This window comes from Aotus nancymaae, unplaced genomic scaffold (genome assembly GCF_030222135.1).
Source record: "Aotus nancymaae isolate 86718 unplaced genomic scaffold, 86718_ANA_hifiasm-v0.15.2.pri h1tg000079l, whole genome shotgun sequence".
NCBI lineage: Eukaryota > Metazoa > Chordata > Mammalia > Primates > Aotidae > Aotus > Aotus nancymaae.
In genome coordinates, this window is record NW_026988494.1 from 27,302,023 (window position 1) to 27,315,241 (window position 13,219).

At 41.0% G+C, this 13,219-nt stretch overlaps 1 protein-coding gene across 2 annotated transcripts in view; it reads right to left on the minus strand.

The window, feature by feature from the left end:
- Nucleotides 1-13,219, minus strand: part of KIF13B (kinesin family member 13B) — a 194,428-nt gene that overhangs the window by 60,171 nt on the left and 121,038 nt on the right. For both annotated transcript variants that reach the window (XM_021665164.2, XM_064368766.1), the window contains exons 19-24: nucleotides 12,471-12,617; nucleotides 10,784-10,933; nucleotides 10,380-10,508; nucleotides 4,684-4,854; nucleotides 2,963-3,120; nucleotides 878-1,010 (exon numbers count right to left, since the gene is read on the minus strand). In XM_021665164.2, coding sequence (XP_021520839.2) covers nucleotides 878-1,010; nucleotides 2,963-3,120; nucleotides 4,684-4,854; nucleotides 10,380-10,508; nucleotides 10,784-10,933; nucleotides 12,471-12,617 — 888 coding nt within the window. The remainder of the gene's footprint in view (nucleotides 1-877; nucleotides 1,011-2,962; nucleotides 3,121-4,683; nucleotides 4,855-10,379; nucleotides 10,509-10,783; nucleotides 10,934-12,470; nucleotides 12,618-13,219) is intronic.

Sequence of the window (13,219 nt, forward strand, 5' to 3'; positions counted from 1 at the left end):
TCTCCTAAACATTGTATTAATGTCAAGTATAGCAAAAAAAAAAAAAATTCCAAATCATGTATACAAATTAAATTAACAATTTCCCTCTCACTGTTAGTTGGCAGCACAGACTCTGTAGATGCACGTGGGGTTAAGTGGCCACTCCCATATCCTTCTCTGTTCTGTGGATTCTGGCCTGTGTTTCTACCCAGCTGCATTTACATTAACACCTGCTATGTGTCAGGCCCTGTGCTTAAACACACATCTTTCTTCATCCTCACACTAATCCTTTGACGTTGGTGTTATCATCATGTCTACCTAACAAGTGAAGGCAAGAGGTTATTGAACTTGCTCAGGGATAGAAAGCTAGGATGTGGGAGAGCCAGAATTGAGTCCAAGCATGTGAGAGTCTGAATGCTTATTCTTTCTGCCATGTCACATCACTTCTCCTTGTCTTCATAAATGTTCTAAAGCTGTTTGATATGTTTGGCTTATGTCCCACAAATCAATTCTAAGTTTTCCTTTAAAACTTATCTCTTTCTTACCTAACACTAACAGAACTGGTTTTAAACATATTATAAATAGCAATGCTTGGCTGACAGCAGTGGCTTGCACCTGTAATTCCAACACTTTGGGAGGCCAAGGCAGGAGGATCACTTGAGGCCAGGAGTTCAAGACCAGCCTGGGCAACAAAGTGAGATCCCTGTGTCTCTACTTTATTAAAAGAAAAAAAAATTTAATAGCAATACTTGTGACACACAAGATAGGAGAATTTTAACATAAGAGACGGACTTGACCAGTCTAGATTTCATTATTGCCAACATTTCTGCTAAAAATAAGCCAATATTAAGCTTTCTGGCACCAAAGAATCTAATATTAACATTCACAATCTTGTTACCTGCCGGAGCTGGAAAATTCCTCCTGTGGGGACATCCTTTGCAGAAATCACTTCTACGGGGCAGTATTCACCATTCTCATTCTGTTCCAAGATTTGAACCCAGAATTCCAATTTCCTGGTCACTTCACTCCATCTAGGAAACAGGTGAAGTTCTTGGAAAATCATACATTTCTATTTCATTACAGGCAGCTTAGGATCCTATACACATAAGAATTAACAATGAAAATGACCTCCCAACAGAGTAATTCAGAATGATCTGTACTTCAGTGAGTACCATACAAGTACATACTGGCAAATGTAATGGAAAGCAAAGTTAAATTTAAAATATCAGAACTAGAAATGGCTCCTTTACTTTGTTCAAAAAGATAAAATGACAAATCTATTTCAAAGTCATTACTCAAAAAATGGAAATTCTAATCAAATGTACAGAAGAAGCAAGCACACATCCATAAAAAATACAACCCAACAAAATCATGTCCCTTGCAGCAACATGGATACAGCTCGAGGCTATCATCCTAAGCAAATTAATGCAGAAACAGAAAAGCAAAAACCCCTTGTTCTCACCTATAAGTGGGAGCTAAACACTGAATATTCATGGACAAAAAGATGCCAATAGACACTGGAGACTCCCAGGGGTGGGGAGGAGGGAGTGGGCAAGGGTTGAAAAAGTACCTTTTGCGTACTAGGCTCACTATCTGAGTGACAGGATCAATCGTACCGCAAAGCTCAGGATCACACAGTATACCCAGGTAACCAACCTGCACATGTACCCCCAAATCTAAAATAATCTGCAACTCTTTAAAAAAATTAAAAAAAAAAAAAGCATATACAGGGGTTGTCTTTTTGTAGACAGACAAAGGTAGTGCCATATACTTCAGTGATTTGCCAAGTATTTTTCTCAGGTAAATAAGAGAATCAAGAAAAAAAATCTCAGGCCAGGCACAGTGGCTCACGCCTGTAATCCCAGCAGTTTGGGAGGCTGAGGCGAGCAGATCAGGAGGTCAGGAGATCAAAGCCAGCCTGGCCAACAGAGTGAAATCCCATCTCTACTAAAAATACAAAAATTAGCCGGGTGTGGTGGCACGTGCCTGTAGTCCAGCTACTCGGGAGGCTGAGGCGAGAGAATCGCTTAAACCTGAGAGGCAGAGGTTGCAGTGAGCCGAGACTGCACCATTGCACTATAGCCTAGGTGACAGAGTGAGACTCCATCTCAAAAACAAAGAAAAAAAAATCTGAAATGTCACTTTCTAATTTAGTATTTGCTAAACTATCTAAATGCAAAAAAGGAAAAGAAAATCTTGTTTTCATCTATAAGCAGATGAAAAGCACAAAGACATGCAATTTCAGTCATTCCCTTTTAATGCTTCCTTTTAAGTCCACAAAGAAGCCTACCTCTTTCCAACACTGATGCCACTCAGAACTATGAGCTAAAGACAAAGAAAATGTGAACACTAGAGTGAATCTTGATCCATCCTCTCTACAGCTGATTAATTAGAAGTAATTCATAATGGTAAGTCACTATTCTCCAAAATTAATTTCACTGTTTCTTTTTAACTAGCTACAAATTGAACCTTCTTCCATCATTCTCTGAAGTTTGCTTCCCTAAGGAAGCTTAATTGTGTGATTAATACCCTGAAGACACCGCTATCCCTCCAGGGAACCCTGGTCATGCTCAGGAAAGAGTAACCTTCATAAATGGCAGTACTAATTTCTAGCAGTTTTTAAAAATTATAAATGGAATCTGGCCAGGCATGGTGGCTCACGCCTGTAATCCTAGCACTTTGGGAGGCTGAGGTTTGCGGATCACTTGAGGTCAGGAATTTGAGACCAGTGTGGCCAACATGGTGAAACCCCAGCTCCACTAAAAATATAAAAGTTAGCCAGGCGTGGTGTGCATGCCTATAATCCCAGCTACTGGGAAGGCTTAGGCAAGAGAATCATTTACTCCTGGGAGGCCAGAGTTGCAGTAAGTGAAGATCAGGCCACTATACTCTAGCCTGGGTGACAAAGGGAACAAGACTGTCTCAAAAAAAAAAAAAAAATTACATATATATCAATGGAATCAGATGAACATCTAACATTCACCTGTCCCGAAGACTACGTGTCTTTGCTTGGATGATTCCCAAATCCCACAGGGCTGGGTTTTTCCGAGGATCATTCATTTTATGTCCATATACTTCAATTGCCAATGCTCCTTCAGAAAGATGCTCGATAAAGTCTTCAGTGATGTTAACAGAAAACTCCTGAAACACAATAGCTAATTACAGAAGAGGAAACTCCTTCTGGTAATCTTAGGATTGTTTATACCAGACATCACATACTTAATTATATAAGGAAAAAAATAGAAAAAGGAATGTTTTAGTTATACAGAACTGTCAGCTAACACCCATGATGAATGCTTAGATGGCCTAAGGTTCTTGACTTTAAACCTAACTATAAATCTGAATTTTTTAAAACTTTTCATCTCAGAAGTCTAGTAGGTAAGACCAGCATTGTATTGTTTTGTTAGCAGTATTTTGAGAGTTATTCTTAAAAGCATAATTGTACAAAGTGTTATAACACTGGTCTATAATGCATTGATATAAAAGTTATTATATGCAATAAGGTAGTGTGTTCAAAAACATTTTTCCCACTTTTTAGAAAGCTAACTATCTCTATTAGGTAAGGGAGGTAAGGGAAATAATGATCACTAGCACCAAAAAAAAAAAAAAGACCTGATTTGTAAAAATTCTCCCAGCCTGTCCATTTTTATAAGATAGCATTTTGCAATTAGGAATGAGCTCTAAGACAGTTTATCATAGACACCACAGAATCTCCTATCTCTGTTGGTGTCTCCTCTATCTATCTTTAATGCACTGAAGTATTTGTTTTAAATGGATTAGAAAGAGATCTCTCTCTCGAAAGACATGAGATGGATCAAATGTGGTGCAGGAGAAACAAAGACTTGGGGACCCAACAGTCCACATTCAGCTGGTCACCAGCCACGAACAAACTGACGAGGAACTACTTTGGGCAAACTGACCTCTTTGAACTGTTTGTGTTTTCAGCTGGGAAAAAAAAAAAATGCACTATTGGCTGGGCATGGTGGCTCATGCCTGTAATCCCAGCACTTTGGGAGGACAAAGTGGGCAGATCACTTGAGGTCAGGAGTTCAAAACCAGTCTGACCAACATGGTGAAACCCCATCTCCACTAAAAATACAAAAAAAAAAAAAAAGTAGCCGGGCGTAGTGGGAGGCATCTGTAATCCCAGCTACTCGGGAGGCTGAGGCAGGAGAATTGCTTCAACCCGGGAGGCAGAGGTTTCAGTGAGCCGACATCACGCCACTGCACTCCAGCCTGGGTGACAGACCGAGACTCTGTCTCTAAACAAAAAAATCAAACAACAACAACTGCACTATCATCAAATACAACTGTGATGAGGATCAAATGAAGAAGTAACAGAGAGCTTCACAGAGCATTCGGTGCTCAACAAAGTTAGTTCTCTGTTACCTATGTTCACTTTCTCTAAAACAAAAGTTTCTTAACTGTTTTAGATAATTTCTCCAGTAATCTAATACAGGGCATAGATTTTCTTTGGAGAAGAATACGCACATATACACACACAGGTATTTGTTTCTTATGCAAAAGTGACCTTTGGGTTGTGGAGGAGTACAGATGCATTGACACTTTTTGCTCAATCCCCACATTCCACAGAAACTGCTCCAAGACATATTGGCACAATTATTCAAAGAAATAAGGTTCATTTTCTGCTTTGTTTTTACACGAGTGATCTAAATGCTGGCCTACTCTGGAAAACAAACTCACATTGCAGTGATCAAAGACAACCATGCAGTGTGGCTCCTTGCTGACGGGAGAGGAGGAGGTGTCCACTTCGGGAGCGACAATCACCGGCTCCTGTTGATCCCAGAAGCTATATTTGCAGAACACAAAGTGGGACAGATGCTGTGGCAACCCAGTAGCTTGCAGGATTTTAACCTGAAGGAAAAAGAAGGCTGTGTGTTTTGAAATCCGAGGGTTGCGACAAGCACTCGGAGTCACAGTTGCAGGTTCCAGTTCCAGCTCTGTCACTAACTTAGGACTTATGATAGCCAAATCCGGTTCAACCTGAGACTCAACTTCTGTGTCTGGAAAACTGTGGTAGCAATTACTGTATTCAGTGAGAGGCTGGACACAGGGTTACAAGGACCCTGACTACAGAGGTGGACGTTGTGAAGCATAAAAACATTTAAATGTCAGTTGCTCAGAATATAAGAATCATCATCATCATCATCATCAATTCAGACAAAGACAGATGTCAAACATCAGCATTCTGCAATGATATGAACTTGTCTCATCATGGATATGTCACAGAACAGAACAAGATTGTCAAGTACAGTGAATGAAGAACAAAATCAGCGTACATGCCAAGAAACAACAAATATCAAGGAAACAGTGAAACATAGATTTGATGCTTTAAAGTATAAAAAGGAATAAGGCAGGCCAGGTATGGTGGCTCAGGCCTGTAATCCCAGCACTTTGGGAGGCCAAGGCAGGTGGATCATGAGATCAGGAGCTCGACACCAACCTGGCAAACATAGTGAAACCCCATCTCTACTAAAAATACAGAAAGTAGCCAGGGGTGGTGATGTACACCTGTAATTCTAGCTACTCAGGAGGCTGAGGCAGGAGAATCACTGGAACCTGGGAGGCAGAGGTTGCAGTGAGCTGAGATGCCATTGCACTCCAGCCTGGGTGACAGAGCGAGACTCTGTCTCAAAAAAAAAAAAAAAAAAAGAAGAAGGAAACAAGGTTCTCAACTGAAAGTGTTACACGCTACTACGGCATTGATTGGGAGAACTTAAAAGCATCAGAAACGTATAAAGATCTGGGGGGAGAAGGAAGGGAAGTGAAGATGGTAAACGCTGACGATTTTCTGTGCCAAGGTTTACAGAAAGCCTTCCTTATGCAGATTTGGGGGAAAGGGGTATCAAAGGAAGCATGCTCTGAACCAGGGGGGCAGGGTGTGGTTGTAACAAAGTACAACTGGAGATACACGTCTAATCAGACCCAAAGACCCCGGAAGAAATGTCTGTAACAGTTTCTAAGGCAGCCAGATATTCTTAATATTTCTTTTGATGGGCAGCATTAGACTGATTTTTTGTGTGTGTGTCTGAGACAGGGTCTTGTTATGTTGCCCAGGCTGGAGTGTAGTGGCACAATCATGGCTAACTGCAGCCTCGATTTTAAGGATTCAAGTGATCCCCCAGCCTCAGCCTCCTGAGGAGCTGGGACTTCAGGTGTGAGCCACCATGCTCAGGTCATTTTTTTTATTTTTAGTAGAGATGAGGTCTCATTATGCAAACCAGGCTGGTGTCAAACTCCTGAGCTCAAGTGATCCTCCTGCTTCAGCCTCCCAAAATGCTGGGATTATAGACATAAGCCACCATGCCTGGCCTGGGTTGATTTTTAATTTGGAGTTTTTGTGATCAACTGTGATATTCTAAAACTTATCCAACTATGAAGGAAACAAAATCCTGAAGTTAGTTAAGCCAAATTCTGACTGTATAACTGATTAAACCAATTTTCACATGACTGAGCATTAATCATAAATCCTATTTTTCACCTGGTCACTTTCTGCATGTTGTATGATTCAATCTACCTCCAGTAAATACATTTAATGAAAATAAATCTGAATATATGGCATAAGAGTTCATGTAGTTCAGCAACCACAAACATAACCTTAACATTTCAGGCTGTAATCCAAGCACTTTGGGAGGCCAAGGTGGGAGGATCACTTGAGGTCAGTTTGAGACCAGCCTGGCCGACACAGTGAAACTCCATCTCTAATAAAAATATAAAAATTAGCTGAATGTGGTGGTGCATGTCTGTAGTCCCAGCTACTTCTGGAGGCTGAGACATGAGAATTACTTCAACCCAGGAGGTGGAGATTGCAGTGAGCTAAGACAACATCACTGCACTTCAGCCTGGGTGACAGAGACTCTGTCTCTAAAACGTGTGTGCGTTCACTCACACACACACACACACACACACACTCTTCAGGAAGCATTAATAATCACACAAAATTACACGAACCAAGTTACTTTATTTTCTTCCATAGCAAACATAGAATGGGTAAGCAATCAAATAGAAACCGCCATTATAATTTGCCTTTTCTGTGACGTCAACAGGAGTTTGAAACACCTAGACAGCTACTTCTCAACAGGCTATGAAAGACAGATTGGCTGATACCTTTTATTCCTTCAAACCAAAATGAGCAAACAGTACTCTGCTATTAATTTTTCATTAAGTTTTTAAAACCATCATTTTATCATTAAGTGTTTTGAAATGTTTATATTATTTAAGGTAAGACAACATGGCATTTAGGAAGATTACAAGATGTTGGAGTTACATAAAACAAATACAATAAAAATCTCGCCCACTTATTAGCTCGTGTGCTGGCACAAATTACTTAAATTCTTAGTTTTCTTAGGCTTAGTTTTCTCCTAGGTGAAATGGGAATATCAGTAGCTATCTTACTTTACAGGGGTCAGACTGATCACACCAGTGAAACAAAATGAAATGAAAGAGAGCTGTAACAGGTATTGACTACATACATATTCAATACATACTTCTTTGTAACTAAATTCCATCTGAAATCCTTTTTTTATTTGAAATTAATCACAATTTTAATGTTAAAATACACAAGAAACAAGATTTAATATGCTGAACTCTCGACTACAGGCAACCTCTCAGGAATGAGGCTGCCAGGAATGAAGACTATCAGCCATAAGGAATGCCAAGGTATCTAGAACACAGGCTGTTTGGGTTTTGCGGGGTTTCTAAAAAAGTTTTTGCACACAAAAACTAAAACTACCACAAGGTGTCAGAATACCACAGCTTCAATGTGCAGCTGTTAAGACAGAGGAGCCCAGGAATGTTCCAGGGTTTTAAATATACTAACCTCACTTACTACCACGAAAAAAATGAAGATGTCAATATGTGCATATAGCCTTGTTACAAAAAACAAATCCAGACTTCTTTGGGGGCTAGTTACACTCATCACCCATGATATCTAAACTGTCTCCAGGCTGGTTTCTTTTGTTTTTCCACCAGTGTTTTATTTAACATCTTATAGTTTATTTGTCCTCGTCCTTTTTACATAAAAGGCCATTCCATGCCAGAATATGGTCTCTAAAAACCACTTCCCACTGAAAGGAATCAGGTTCCTTGGAGAAATGGCTGATTCCAGGTCTGAGAGAGGAAATATACAGGATGAGATCAGAATATTCATCACACCAGAAAGCAAGAAAGCTATCACAGTCCAGGAAGCTCAGAGTTATGACAACAGGACTCAAGGGCCAACTGAAGTGGCTCCCACTAGCCAAAGATGGGAACATTTGTGCTTAAATACAGGTAGTGAATCCAACAGACAGATGCACGCCAAATATGGTTAAGTCCAAGAGTTCATAATGATGCTGTTAAGATTAAGGACAAAAAACCTCAATGGTTGCATTCTGGAAAACCAATTCATTATTTTAAAAATTAGGCCAGATGTGGTGGCTCACACCTGTAATCCCAGCACTTCAAGCACTTCAAGAGGCCGAGGCAGGTGCATCACTTGAGGCCAGGAGTTCAAGACCAGCCTGGCCAACATGGCAAAACCCCCATCTCTACTAAAAACACAAAAATTAGCTGGGCATGGTGACACAGCTACTCGGGAGGCTGAGGCGGGAGAATCACTTGAACCTGGGATGCGGAGGCTGCAGTGAGCCAAAATCACACCACTGTACTCCGGCCTGGGTGACATAGTGAGACTCTGTCTCACAAATAAAATAAATAAATAGACAAAATCTGTAAATAAAGGGAGAGATGGAGCATTTATCCTTCCTTTTCTACACAAACTATCTCTGTATAGCAAAGTAGTTGGTAATAGGAAGACTTTTTCTCTGGAGAAAAATGAAATGACAATAGAATTATAGTACCATTCTTTTGTAACTCCTAACAAAATAATGCATCTCGGTAATAATCATCCACGGCTGATCATCCCCCAAAGACAAACAACCAGACAAGATGTGACTCCTGATGGAAGAACACAGGCCACCACTGACCAAGCCCCTTGGCTGCCTCCTTCCCCGGGAAACACCTTTATATCTAACTACCAATTTTCAGCAAATGCATCTTAACATGCTAGGCAACACCAATTGGCAGAAGCCAGACTATGAGAAACTACAACAACCCAGTTTCTACAATACATAAATTGCAGGTTTGGTGAGAGAGGCAAAGAGAGTGAGCAAGCAAGCGAGAGAGCATGAGCGTACCAGACTGAAACCGACGCAAGACACACACCAACCAAGGCAATTAAGGAAACGGACGATTTTATGATAGAAAGAAATTGTTAATTTTTGACAAATTATTAATTTTGACAATTATGGTTATATTGGCTAAGGACTCATCTTTTGGAGACACGCACAGAACTATTCGCAGGTAAGATACGACGCTGGGGTGCCTAGGATGCTAGTGGAGGGGGCGGCATGGAAGCAGTAGAGTGTATGAATCAAACAAGGTTGACCACAGCTGATAACTGTGGAGCAAAGGTGAATGGACATCAGTAACACCTTTCTCACTGCTTTTATATATGTTTGATATCTTCCATTAGTAAAACAAGGTATTTTAACCTCATTTTAAGCAGCCCCTATTTCTCAGGATATACTTTTTTTTGGTAATAAGAATACACTTCCCAAGTGAGAAGTGCCCTTATATGTTATTTTACTTTAATAGCAGAAAGTGATATTTGAGTTGCATTTACTAGTCCATCACCTTCAAAATGGGCCATCGTGGGGTCATCAAGCCTATGTCTCCATCTCTGATCATCTTATGACTCAAAGGAGCTGCTCCGAAATTAAGTACAACACAAGAAAAATGACCTTTCAGTGAATTAAGATTCCTCTCCCTCCTAGTGAAGTAACTGAAATGCTGGAAGCCCTCTCCATATATGCGAAGCCTTGCAGAAAGCAGCCCGACTCCAACAGCTCCAGCTTCCCGCTACCTTGTGGTTAACGTCTAACTTACCACCTTCAGCATTGGCTTCGATTCTAGAAATGTTTACTGGGAGAGAGGACTGGCTCTAGGATGGGCTATGAATTGAGTTAGGTGTAGGCTTCCTTCACTTAACCTCGCCTCCTTCTCACTGCACCTATGCCCCTTGGTGACTTCCTGCCCACCAGCACCTTCTTTTATAATAACTGGTTCCTGCAGGGATTCTCAGCCACCGGCAGGTCTGGCCCACTAGCGGGTGTTTGGAAATGATGGAGGGGATTTTGCATCATCATGAGTGGGGGAGGCTCTGCTCTACTTTCAAAATGTGAAAAGGAACGTAATACTTACTACCTAAAGATCCAGTCCTCAAAATCAGCCCCACTTGAACTATGAGGTTAGTGCAAAAGTCAACGTGATTTTTGCCGTTAAAAGTAATGGCACTGACTTTTGTATCACACTAATACTAGGACGAAGCTGGGACTTACCATGCACACCAGTTTGTTTTCCTGGGTCTCCTTCTCAAAGGAGACCTCAGCAGCCTCATCGCCTCCTGCAATCCTTTCCCCAACATCCCCGCTGATGCGCATCACCTCCACGTGCAGCCGACCTGCCACCTGCAGCAACGGGGGAAGGCAGAGACATTTCTCCAGATTTGGTTGCTGCTCCCTTGAGATGACCTTTCTTCTCTTTTAGAGTCAAATTGTCAGGTTAATGGTGTGCGGGAATTCAGAGGCCTAGTTCTGACAGTTACTCTGCCCTCAGAGTCGTTGGAAACACATACACATTAACTGTCATTACTGACAAAAAATAGCAACAACATCCCATCACCACCCTCTTGTTTCTTAAACTGTTCTCTACAGGAACAAGGCATGAAGGAAAACCAGCCAACCTCTCCCTTCTGGTTGATGATGGGAACAGCGTACTGTAACTTTGCATCATAGAAAAGGGACTCGAGGAAGACATTGGCCACCCCAATGAGACTGTGATTTTCCTGCTCATCATAGAATGGATCAGCACGTTTGAAGTACGATCGTATTACCTGCAAAGAGATTAAGAATATATAACTTCAGAAAAATCACTTACAATACATGCATTCAGCCTACTGCTTTTTCATGCACTTAGGTCATGAAGCTCAACTTTCATTATCCTGATGCTTGTACTTTTTAGAGTAAAATACTCTAAAGTTTTTGCTTAAGTACAGCACTGTTTTGCTCCCTCACACTCTCTTCCTCATTCCCATTGGCAATGGTGGTCAGCATCCTCCACCCATGTCAGAGTGATCCCAATAACAGGTTATTACTTTTAGCAGTTATTCTCCTTTACATGGAAATCTTGCCACAAAATAAACAAACAATATATGTTGACCAGAAAAAGAAGTAGAGTGTGCAAAACTACGCTTCACTTTTCTTTTGGGGAAGAAAGTAATTCATATTTGCTCTGCTTGTTCCTAGGAAGTCATCAGATACGCTACTGCTAATAAAAGGTGAGCCCTCATGCCTATAATCTCAGCACTTGGGGAGGCTGAGGCGGGAGGATCACCTGAAGTCAGGAGTTCAAGACCAGCACTGTCAACATGGTGAAACTCTGTCTCTACTAAAAATACAAAAATTAGCCAGGCGCATTGGCGGGCACTTGTAATCCCAGCTACTTGGGAGGCTGAGGCAGGACAATCAATTGTATCCAGAGGGAGGAGTTTGCAGTGAGCTGAGATCATGCCACTGCCCTCCAGTCTGGGTGACAGAGATAGACTCTGTCTCAAAAAAAAAAAAGAAAAAAGAAAAGAAAGCTGAGCCCTCATGGGGGTGGCTTTTTTGCATTTGTTATTGTTGTTTAACTTCTAAGTTGAAATAGGAGAGGGGTACCAAGGAGACCAACATTTTTTTAAGCAAAAACATCACCTAAGTAACATTTTTATTGATGACAATCTGGAAAAACCATTTTTAGAAAACAAAAGGCAAAGGAAGTAAACAACTCTATGCGGAAACAGGCCTAAAGGTAATGAAAAAATGTTCAGACATATGTAACATGCATTTCTATTTTAAATACATATGAGTACACATCTAATCTAAATAAGAAATCCTGCAAGGTGACAACAGAGTGCTAGTGTATAGATCTACGATCAAAAGTTCTTTAAAAATGTTCCTCGTAGTGTAAATATTAAGATACCACTGATGTTCAACTTACAAAATATATACTGTAGGTTTACTATCTGCAAGGTTAAACGGGTTGAGCAATGGGAGGAGAGACAAATAATGAGGCCTGGCCTCTGTCCTAAAGAGGTTCCCAGAGGGCACAGGAGACAGACACCCGCACACCAACAGAAGTCAGAATGGAAAGTGGAGAGTTCTGCTAGAAATCTAAAAGACAGAAATGAGAAGAAAAAAGAAGATAGCAGAAAGAGAGATTATTAAAATCGTTAATTTGCTAAGCAATTTAGGGGATTAAAATCAACCTTACTCCAGAAATAGGACTGTAATCTGGGGAAAGGAACCATTTTCCCCTGAAATGGGTAGGCTCATTCCAGCTTGGTTCCTTCTACCATTACCAATGAAGTGATTTTCTCTTAAGTAACTTACTGGGTTATCTTCTTCACACTCTTTCCACTCCTGATAAAGGTCTCTCATATCCAACAGCCTGTTGTCAAGTTTTTCCAAAGACCAAATCTGCTTTCCTTTTCCTTTTCTTCTCACCTGGACTGCAGGCTCACTAAGAAGAGAGCCTCGCTGAAAAGACAGTAAGAATGACTGTGAGAAACACACTGACAGACAGCAGGGAAGTCAAAGCTGCAAATTCCACCCCTATCAGTCAAATGTCAAAACTCAAACGGCAATCATCCTTTAATCTGTTGATTACAAAGCTTTCCAAAAGTCTTACAAGCTATTACATTATGCCTTCATACCCAAGTGCAATCAAAATCTATTTATAAACTTCAGTTTAAGTATAAACTCAACATTAAAAAAATTTTGTGGGGGGCGGCTGGGCATGGTGGTTCATGCCTGTAATCCCAGCACTTTGGGAGGCCAAGGCAGGTGGATCACTTGAGGTCAGGAGTTTGAGACCAGCCTGGCCAACATGGTGAAACTCCATCTCTACTAAAAATACAAAAAACAGCCAGGTGCAGTGGCACCTATAATGCCAGCTACTCAGGAGGCTAAGGCATGAGAATAGCTTGAATCCAACAGGCAGAGGCTGCAAGTGACTGAAATTCTCACCACTGCACTCCAGCCTGGATGACAGAGTGAGCCTCTCAAAAATATATAAATAAATAAGTTTTATATATCGGTGTGTGTGAGAGAGTGTGTATGTGTATATACAGGTGTGTGTG